Source organism: Macrotis lagotis, chromosome X (genome assembly GCF_037893015.1).
Source record: "Macrotis lagotis isolate mMagLag1 chromosome X, bilby.v1.9.chrom.fasta, whole genome shotgun sequence".
In the NCBI taxonomy this organism is placed as follows: Eukaryota; Metazoa; Chordata; class Mammalia; order Peramelemorphia; family Peramelidae; genus Macrotis; species Macrotis lagotis.
In genome coordinates, this window is record NC_133666.1 from 340,966,188 (window position 1) to 340,976,919 (window position 10,732).

Consider the following 10,732-nt stretch of genomic DNA (forward strand, 5'->3'; position numbering starts at 1 on the left):
AATTCTTAGTTTTCTAAATGACATGTAACTTTTTCCCCTATAGTTGAGATAACTGACCTTGTGAATATTATTGAGAACTTTCTATCTTTTATTATTTTTAGCAGCACAATGGCATGAAATTTTCCATGAAAGGAACTCATAATCATAACCAAGGCAATGGTTACAATCCTGTTGGCAGCAGTGGCATGCGGCAGCCTGTGGGCAACAGAGGACACCACCAATATAACCGTACTGGCTGGAGAAGAAAAAAACACACACACACAAGAGACAGTTTGCCTATTAGTCTCAGCAGATAATGGCTCATGTCGGAATTATCGACCCCAAATTTTACAAACCGAAGCTGAGTGACATTGGACACTTAAACTGGGGAACTGAGACCAGCATTCAGCACATCAGCGTATGGGTATTGTGAAATATCTGCAGCTGATTATTTTGCATGTTTCTTTGTGTGGTGGCAAAGTCCATCTTAAAGAAAAAGTAGTTGTGCTCATCTGTGAAGCCTTATTAAATGTGGAAGTTGTTTTCTGCCTTCCCAGGATTATTCATTCAGTGCCGAAGCAGCTCTTCATAAAGAACTGCAAGATTAAATGCTTTGGCATTTTTGCTGTAGCTGCATTTGTTCCTTAGCAGTTTGGGTTTCTTATTTTTATTTCCATCAAAGAAGCAAAGGAGAGTTAAACCCCTGATGTTTTTTTTCCCCCAGAAGACACAGTTGGGAGTTTATAACAGTTTTACTGCCCTCGTGTTTTGTTTCAAATTTCAGAACTTTTTTTGCTCTGTAAATATTGAACTTATAATTTGTGCAATAACTCAGAATTTTTTAATTTAATTTCATATTTTCACATAAGTTATATTTAAGGGAGGAGGGAATTTTTTTAAACCTTATATCCTTTCCCAAGTTGCATTTTCTAAGTTGGGTTTATAGTTTTGGCAGGTTGAATGTCATTAGAAACACCACACTGAGGGTTTTTTTTTTTTAGCCTTTTTTTGTTTTTTTTTTTCCTTGGGTAAAATGTGAGGCTTCTTGATTCATAATGAATGGACAGAGTTTGGCTTATGGTTTTATGAAGGAATTAAGACCATTTTGACCCTGCCTCATTAGCTCATTAGTCTGGCCTCTGTCAGTTGTCTTGCTCTGACCAGTGAGTTTTAATTGTTTTTTTTTTTCTTTTTAAATAGACAACAAATCCAGCAATTAAAGTGCCAGAAGTTTAACTTTCTAAGGGTGAGAAGAGGGTTGTCACAATATAACATCCCCCAAATATTTAAAAAAATTGTGAATTTTGAAATGCTCCAGTCAGTTTTAGTAATGAAAAAGAAACCTGTAATGACTTGGGGGGGGGGGGGGGGTCTGCTGAACATCATTACTGAAAAAGGTTTGCCCAGTTTTAGGAATGTGGAGAAAGGAATTATGTTGATTCCATTATGGAATCTGTATAGTAGTATGCATTAGTTCTGTTAAGAGCAAATATATGAAAAGTACTTGACCTGCTCAGTGCCCTCTAGGAAGTATCTTTTAATGTATTGTAAGAGAGCACAGCCAAGGGTTGCACACATCTGAGTGACTGGCACTTAATTTACAGATGCATACAGGTATACTATGCAAGTGTATTCTGCCATGACAACCACTGTCTTTGTTACCTTTTTTTGAACAAGAATATATACATCCTGCCTAACCCTGAGTTTTAGAAGCACCACAGTTGTCCTGGAGTTGGTTGCATTTCATATGCCATCTGACTTCCTGTTTTTAAAATGAGGGGTTTTAGCCCTGCTAAACACTACAGGTGGGTTGTTTTTTGAAGTCCACTAGTGGAGAACGTTGAGAGGAAAACTTATTACCATGACATCTAAATGATGTAGAGAAGTGGGAAGTTTTAGAATTGATATCTGAATGTTAAAATAGGCATCTAGCATGATAAAGCTTTAAAATGTCTGTGGTATGCCTTTTGAAGCAGGACTAGCCCACATTGTCATTGGAATCTTTAAACTGCAACTGCAGATTTTTTAGAAGGAGGGCATTCCAGAATAGAGTAGCACATTTTTTTCTGCAGTTCTTGATGATTGAAACTTATCAAAAATATTTAAAACTATTTAAATTGTGAACCTATTCATAAACAGATATTTATAAAGACTGATACATAGGCCTATACTACTAATCTTTACACATTAGCAATATTGAGTATAAACCTACATTAAGGAAACCACTACACAGACTTTAGTTGGTATCTTATGTAGTGTGCATTTTAAAGCTAGATTCATAGAACACAGGTATCATGTTCCATTTCAGTCATGGTGAACCAAATGAATTGGCCTGGCTACCACTGTGGTTATGTGCTACAGGTTTAAAAAAGATATCATGTTTAGATTTTTTTTTTGTGTGGACAACAATGTGGAAGCTAAAATTGACATATTTTTATGTAAAGTTTTTCTATTCTTTGATTTTTAATAAACTTTGGAAACCATTTTTGTCTTTGTCTTTGTGAATATACATCTTTCTTTGTTAAATTGCATGTTTTTGTGGTTTGGACCACCTAAATTGGATTTAAAAAAAAATCCTAACTTAATATTTCCTTTCTCTGTCTTCTAACAGATCTATTTACTTTCCCACAGATTTATAGTTATGCTTTTCCCCACGTATCTTAATTTTAGTTGAATTTTTATCAGTTTTTCCAGACCATAGCTCTTGATTAGACAATTTTATTGGTACAGTGAAGCTTTGAATTTCAGATATCAAATCAAACATATTTTCTAGAGGCTCAAAACACTTTAAAGTTGCTTGATATGATTTCATTTTAAAATCTAGTTATGCTTTTAATGAGAACATTGTCTAAAAATATCCCACACATTTATAATTCAAAGAATGGTAAACGTAAGACAGTCATCACTGAAGTCTTACTATGTTGACTCTTCATGGCACAGAGGGATCCTGTATTTATTCTGGAAGACTATGACAGTGGAAGACAAGCTCCTGAAATTACTGCTTATCTAGAAAGACTTCAAGTGCAGACTTAATAACAGACTTCTCTCTCTGTCACCTGGATTCAGTAAAATTCAGCAACTATTCATCACCAGAAAGTTGGCTACCAGATGGCTTTTCTTTGGTACAGGGAAAGGTATGCTGGGGGGGGGGGGGTAGAGGAAGGGGATAAGAGAAAGATTATGCCAATGTGGACAAATCATGGATCTTTCCAAATATTCAAGAAAGAATGAAATTTAAAATAAAAAAAAATTAAAGATAAGTTTTAGACATAGCCTTTCTTCAAAAAGGAAAGCATTTTTCTAGAGATGAGTTTGGTTCCCTCCTCCCTCCCTTCCTTTTCTTTCTTTCTCCCCCCCCCCCCCCCCCCCCGTTTCTCTTTTTCCCTTGTACTTTGTCCCTTTACACAAACATTCTTATGAAAGGAAAGAATAATTACTAATTACTTGTTTTGGATCTTTCTGAAAAAAGTTCAGAGTTGAAATTTTGCTACCTTATTGCTTGTCTTTCTAAGCTGTGTGAACTTGTCCATTGACAAGAGCAGCATTAAAGACAACTATTTCTACCTCTTTAATTTGCCCCCTTTTCCTCTGGAGCAAATGGGTTGAGGAAAAGAAATATCTTTTTAAAAGTTTTTTTTTTAAAGGACCAGCAATTTGTGAATGGGGAAAGTATAGCTAATATTGCCACTCAGAGTTTGTTTTATTCTAGACTTTGCCATAACATGAAGTTCTAAAAATTACAGCTTATAAATAGGAACTCTTTCCCAAAAGGATTTTTATTTCCTCAGAGGAAAAAATGATGAAAATAGATTAAATTTTTAAGGAAATATTGAACAGGGCCTCATTGCAGATGTTTTTAGATAAGCATTATTAGCCTGTCTTTGGTCTCTAAACAAAACCAAGTTTATAATATTTAAGGGCTCAAAGGGACCTTGAGGTCATTTCTTTCCTTCCCTCTCTTTAGTCAATACAAAGTCTAGAGAGGTAGTGATTTATTAGGAGACAGTGGAGCTTCCAGAAGGTATGAGGGGAACAACATGATCTGACCTGTGCTTTAGAAAATATCAACTTGTCAACTGAGTGGAGAGGAGAGACAGGGTGACTAGTTAGAAGACCATTGGAATAGTTACAAATGAGAGATGATGAGGGTTTGAACTAGGGTTGCAGTTGTGAATGGAGAAAAGGTAATACAGTTTTAAGCTACAGTCAGGTTTGTGGTCCACTTTGTTGGCAATGCATTTGTATATGTAGGGTAAATATGAGTAAGGAGGACAACAAGGTTGTGAGTTAAGGTGACTGGAAGAATGTTAGTGCCTAATAAGTTCCAGAGGAAGAAGGGTTTATGAGGAAATTGTTCCATTTTAGATATGTGTGGAGTCTGATGTGCCTATAGGTTATTCAGTTCAAGATTTCTGAGAGATTAGAAATTTGTGATTATAGCTCAGCAGAGAGTTTAGGAATATCTGTCTCCCTGTCTGTCAATCCATCCATTTATCTATCCATCCATCTAAGAACTCAAGAGAATTGTTGAAAAAAAAACAAATGGATAACATGGAGCAAAAAGTTAGATTTAGAATATGAACCCAAGCCAGTGATCTTTACATTGACTTAATAGTTATTGTTAGTAGCACAATATTAAGAAAAGTTTTAATAGAGCATTGATACTATATAACCATGTTGTCGTTGTCACCATAGACTCATAGGATGTTTTATTTTCAGACAACTTATGCTTAAGGTTAGCAATAACTCCCTAAGTAAATTGTAGCATTCAGTTTGCTCATTTGTAAAATGGGAATGGACTAGGTAATCACAATATCCCTTCAGTTCTAATACATCCTGTTTAAGCCTTATTTCAAACTGTCCCTTGCAAATGTTATTTTAGTAAATTAGTTCAGAAGCTCAATTTAATTGGGCCATTAATAAAAGATAACTGGAACCAGTTAAGTAATACATATTAAATGACACAAAAATATTGTAGTTGCACTAAAAGAAAACAGCTTTGAGATACATATAATCAATTTATAAAGAAAAAGTTACATGATTCTACCTACATAAGGGATAGTGCTTTAAGTCCTTGTCTGTTTTCCTTTTGGAAGATCAAGTGGTAGAAAAGTTAGAAGCAAAGCCAAGAATTCAGCACTAACTTCAAATATGTACTATGTTTGGGAGAGTCCAGGGAAATCACAACTTAACTGTTAATTCCTTTCAGTCAAACTTGAACTGTCATAACTTTCCAATTTGACCAGGTTGGTAACTATTCAACTAATCTTTTCGTGGAAATATTTTTTCTTTTTATTCTCGTTAGCATCTTGATTTATTTTACTTCTTTAAGATCACTTAAGTATATCCTATTATCTCTTGGCAGCTTCAGCTGGTATATTTGTAATTCACTTAAAATGTCTTGTAAGGTTAAAAAGTTGAAGGACCTCATAACCATATAATTAGACATTTTGTTGTTTAGTACTTTTTATTCCTGTATGACTCTTCATGACCCCATTTGGGGTTTTACTAGCAAAGATTCTGGAGTCATTGCCATTTCCTCTCTAGTTCATTTTACAGATGAGGAAACTGAGGCAAGCAGGATTAAATGGTTTTCCTGGGTAAATAACTAGTTGGTGTCTGAGACCAAATTTGAACTTGTGAATTTTCTTGACTCCAGACCTGTCACTATCTGTTTTGCTAGATTAGCAAATTTTATCAGTTACTATGTGAAAGAGTTGAAGGGAACATACATAAGGATTGGATTTTCCATAATTAATAATATCATTTCTTGGTACATGATAGATTTTCTTTTTACAAGTTTAGGTGACATAGTTATGGATACAAATGAAGGACAGACTAGATAAAAATCAAAAAACTAAAAGAACTTTGAAACCACTCCAAGAAAATCCATTTATCTTTTATTAGCAGTCCAATTAAATTGAGGTTCTGAGCTAATTTTCAAAAATACATTTGCTAAGTAAGGAATAGTTTGAAATCAGACTTAAACAGGATATATTAGAACTGAAGGGATGTTGTGGTTAGTCCATTCTCATTTTACAAATGAGCAAACTGAATTCTACAGAGTTTATATTTCTCAATCAGGTTCTATGATTAACACAGTGACTAGTAAAGTAAAACAAAAAAAAATAAGACAAATCTAGATCAAAGCGTCAATAATATATTAGATGATAATTTTAGTGAAAATTTTGTGCTAGGATGTATGGGTGGAGAAGAGAAGAAAAGAAAGACCCTTTCAACTAACTACTCCAGAAAATTTCAAAGAAGAAATTGACTTTCAATACTCCTTATAGGGTGTTAGAGAAGCTAACAAAGGAACAAAGGAGTTCTAGGTATAAGGAGGAGTAATAAAGAGGTATGGGATTAAGTGGAAGAAGCAAGAGCTCACCCATGCTGATTTTTCAGAGGAAAATAGGAGATGAAATGGTAGTACCAAAATTGCACAATAATCTTTGTCCTTCATTTTCAAAGAAGACCACAACATCAGGGAGGTGATGCCATGACAAGCACATGAATTGAATTTGAGAGAGAGGGATGCTATGCTAGTCACCAGCCTCTCTTTTCTCCTCCAGAGCCATCTGGTTCTAGTGACCAGATATGAATCAGGATGACTGGAGATGGTCCTGGATTTGTGGCAGTTGATTGCCTCGTATCCAGGATCATATGCAGTCATCCTGATTCATATCCCATATGAAGGTTCTAAGGAGAAGGATCACATTAGCATAATGAATTTTAGGGAGACAATTCTGTCTAATGCATGAAAAATTTTTCTTTTTAAAAAAATTATCTACCTACCCCTGACTTCTCACCATCTCTGCCTTTGCTTCCTACCTTCCATTTTTGGGTTTAGAAATTCCATACTATCCATGTTTATCAAATTATCTTAAGAATGGTCAATTCTCACATTTAACTTTGTGGATCATCTTTCTCAGATTCTTCATAATATCTAAGGATGACTAGTTCTTTTTTTTCAGATTGATGAAAAATAAATTTATTACATAACACCTTGTCTTTAACAATGTTCAATTTTTTCCTCAGAATACTTGCGTCATTCATGTAAAATAGTTTGATACAGTACATTGTATGTTATAGGTTTTTTTCCTCATAAATTCTAAGGCTCTCCTACTCCTTTCTCCTTTGCTCTTCGAAGTAAGGGCACCCTAAGTAACGTGCGAACAAGTTTTAAGAAAGAAAATTAAATGAACAAAATTTTAATTCCACTATACCAAGTCAGCTCTGAAAATCAGGACAAAATATCTGAATGGATGCTGCACCTTTTTAAAGGAAGTTATCACCTCATGCTTTTTCATCTCAAAGCATGCTCACAATCAGCAACACCAACAGAAAAAATAAAACACTGTCTATGACAATCTTTTTAGTTTGTTTGCTAAACCAAACAGGTTTATATCAATGACAACATACTTATTTACTATCGAATAGCAGCTTTAATACCAGTCAAGTCATCGATTTAAAAAACAAAAAACAAATTCATAGGTTGGAAATTAATCTTTGGGAGTTCTGAAATCTGCTGGAAAAATTGCGTGGCTTTATGTACTTTGAAAAAAATATGTGCTAATTTTGTTGGTCAAAAACACTGATCATGTGGAAAATGAATCAACCCATTGAAAAGACTAAAAAGAAATATATACCAAAATAATCTCAATCTGAATCTTGATTATTTTGTTTGTTTTTGTTGTTGTTAAACATATACTGTATGTTTCAAGTACCAGTTAAAGGATTTTGCATACTATTGGTCAGATAATATTACTTCAAGAGAATTCACCACATACAACAAGGAATGCCTGCCCCTAGCACATTTCACAGCTTCAACTGCTGCAGACTGTCACTGAAAAAAATGCATTGGTCAGTCTGAACCATATCAAGTAAACTATGGACGTAGCATATCCACAACACAAACTGTGCTAGCACTTTCTTTTCAAGTCTAACTCCAAAACAGGTAACATTTGTGAGCCACTACTCCAATCTGTGAAAAGTGGTAGAACTTGGCTATTGGACATTTTGAAGGTGTGGTTGTACAGTACATTCGCACGGCCCATACCAGGTTCCAGGCAGAGAGCTGCATGGTCAGTCAGTCCTGCAGCATTAGCAACAGTGCATTGACATTATTCAGATGCAGCTCAGTACCGGTGTGTCTGATGTGAGTACTGTGGAGGCTGCTGGGAGGTAGTTGAATATCCCATGCTGCTCTGTGGCTGTGATGTGCTTGGTCCAGGGTTGGGATAGGCAGCATGTGGATTGGAACGCTGATAGTCTGAGGTCATGATCAGTCCACCTGAGGTAGTGGTAGGAGGAACAACTCTCACTTTTTTCAATGGGGGTCCCTGTGCATGACTGCTGTCTTGATTCCCTGGATGACCAGTTCCATTAGTATGGTTATTGCCCTGCTGCTGCTGCTGGTTCATTTTGTCTCCCTTGTCATCAGGCTCTTCTTCTGTTAAAAATTCACGTTTAGCATAAGGGATCTGGCAACCTGCAAAAACATCTGATGTAGGAAGTGGATCTTCTAAGAAATAAGGATCCTGCATAGCCTGTTCTGAGGTAATTCGCTTTATTGGGTCCATAGTAAGCAACTTCTGAAGCAAGTGGAATGCTTTACTGTGGTTTAACTTTGTTTTTCCATATACTTGATAAGGCTGCAGTTGGTATATGTATTTCTTCGGAAATCTTTCATTAACGTTGAATGTTCAGGCATCTTTTTTATATCTTCCCAATCTTTATCTGCAGGAAATCCCATTACATTGAATATTCTGTCCAGCTGGTCATGGTGATAAGGATTACTAGTTTTGATGTCTTCTTGTCGACAGTGAAATATTGGTTCTGAAGTAAGTAGCTCTGCAAATATACACCCTATAGCCCAAATATCAATAGCTTTGGTATAATGTCTTGCTCCCAGAAGGAGCTCTGGAGCTCGGTACCAGAATGTTACAACTACTGGATCCAAATCTGCTAAAGGCTTCAAAGGTGAATTAAATAATCGTGCAAAGCCCATGTCAGCAATTTTTACTCTTCCTCGCTCAGGACCTTCACCCATAACTAAAATATTAGCAGGTTTCAAATCCCTGTGCAACACCCAGTTAGCATGCAGGTAGTGAATGCCATCTAGGATCTGATATAAGAGTGACTTGACCATACCCCGAGGTAACTGAACTGGCTTCTTGTTTGCTTTTGAAGCTCTGTGAAACTTGATTATGTGCCAAAGGTCATGCTCAGCATAGTCAAATAGAAGCCACACTTTCCTGTCAGCATGAGACAAAAACACTTTTTGAAGTGAAATGACATTTGGATGCTTAAGCTCTCGAAGTAGTGCTATTTCTCTGCATGCTGACATAGAAATCCCAGTTCCTTCTATTTGTTTTAAAGCATAATCTTTATCCTCTTTCCCGTCCTTCCTCTTGGCCTTGTAGACGTGCCCGTAAGTGCCTCGGCCAACTTTGCAGCCCTCGTATTCAAACAGGTCCTCGACCCGCTCCCGCTCGCTGCTGAGCTTCACTTTGAAGTCATAGTCCATTGTCACGGGCTCCGGGCGGGCGGCGGCTCCGGGGCCGGGGTCGGGCAGGGGCAGCCGCGGCCCCCGGGATCCCGCCCGCTTCACGCCCGCCGGCTGCTGCAGGAGGAGGAGGAGGAGGAGGCCCCGCGCCGGAGCCGGGGACATGCAGCGGACGGGAGCCGGGGCCGGCCGGGCCGGCCGGGGCCGCGGGCAGTCCGAGTCCCCGGCCAGCGGCCTCTATCCGCGCCCGCTCCTTCCTCCTCCTCCTCCTCCTCTCCCGCACACACTCACACACACTCACCCACTCACGGGCGCAGGTACACTCGGCCGGGCGGCGCCAGCACAACAGCCGGTATCTACACGGTACACACACACACACACACACACACACACACACACACACACGCGGGGAAGCGGATGACTAGTTCTTAAGCAGGAATTTTACTCAGGATAGCAAAGAAGGGGAAGCACTGATAACTTTCATTTCTACATCCCCTGTAGTCCTTCAAACACCCATTCTGGGAGAGTTATAAAGAACTAAAAAAAGAGGAAAACATCAGTTCAGGAAAACTAATCAGGTTGATAAACACACACACACACATATATACACACACACATACATACATACATATACTCACACATACATATAGTCCCTCACCTTTTTAAAGAAAAGCTGGGCTGGGCATCATATATTTTCTTTGGTCCAAGCTTGCCCATTAAAAGTCTATAGTTTTTGATAAATTTATGTCCTTTCTATTTACCTAATTGTGAATATGTTATATATGTATATATAGTTACTGACCTTTGCATTTGCTCTTGTAAGTATTCCCATGTGTCTCTGTTAATTATATATCTATATCTATATCCCTATTTTTTTCTTTTCTTTTTTTTTTGCAAGGCATTGGGGTTAAGTGACTTGCCCAAAGTCACACAGCTAGGTAATAAGTGTCTGAGGTCAGATCTGAACTCAGGCCCTCCTGACTCCAGGGCCAGTGCTCTATTCACTGCACCACTTAGCTGTCCCTAACATGTTTTTATTCTATTACATTCAAATATTATAAGTAGTTGAATTTCATCTTCCTCAATCAGCTGGCATCAAATGACTAAGTGAATTGTTTCAAATGTACATTGAAATAAGTTGGGGAAAATTGATTTGTTTCTAGGTATCTAGTAGACTGTCAAAACTTTAAGAGTAACATCAGGGCTAAAATTTTGTCTATTTTATATATAAAATTACATGTGTAC

At 37.3% G+C, this 10,732-nt stretch overlaps 1 protein-coding gene and 1 pseudogene across 2 annotated transcripts in view; one reads left to right on the plus strand and one right to left on the minus strand.

Moving 5' to 3' along the window:
* Positions 1 to 2,205, plus strand: part of TENT4A (terminal nucleotidyltransferase 4A) — a 90,062-nt gene extending 87,857 nt beyond the window's left edge. Inside the window, exon 13 of one of the 2 annotated variants that reach the window (XM_074207171.1) lies at positions 102 to 2,205. In XM_074207171.1, coding sequence (XP_074063272.1) covers positions 102 to 296 — 195 coding nt within the window. In that variant the 3' untranslated portion in view covers positions 297 to 2,205. The remainder of the gene's footprint in view (positions 1 to 101) is intronic. The other variant, XM_074207172.1, reaches the window with a different exon arrangement.
* Positions 2,206 to 6,967: 4,762 nt separating this feature from the next.
* LOC141502428 (cyclin-dependent kinase 8 pseudogene) lies at positions 6,968 to 9,519 on the minus strand (annotated as a pseudogene).
* Positions 9,520 to 10,732: the final 1,213 nt, after the last annotated feature.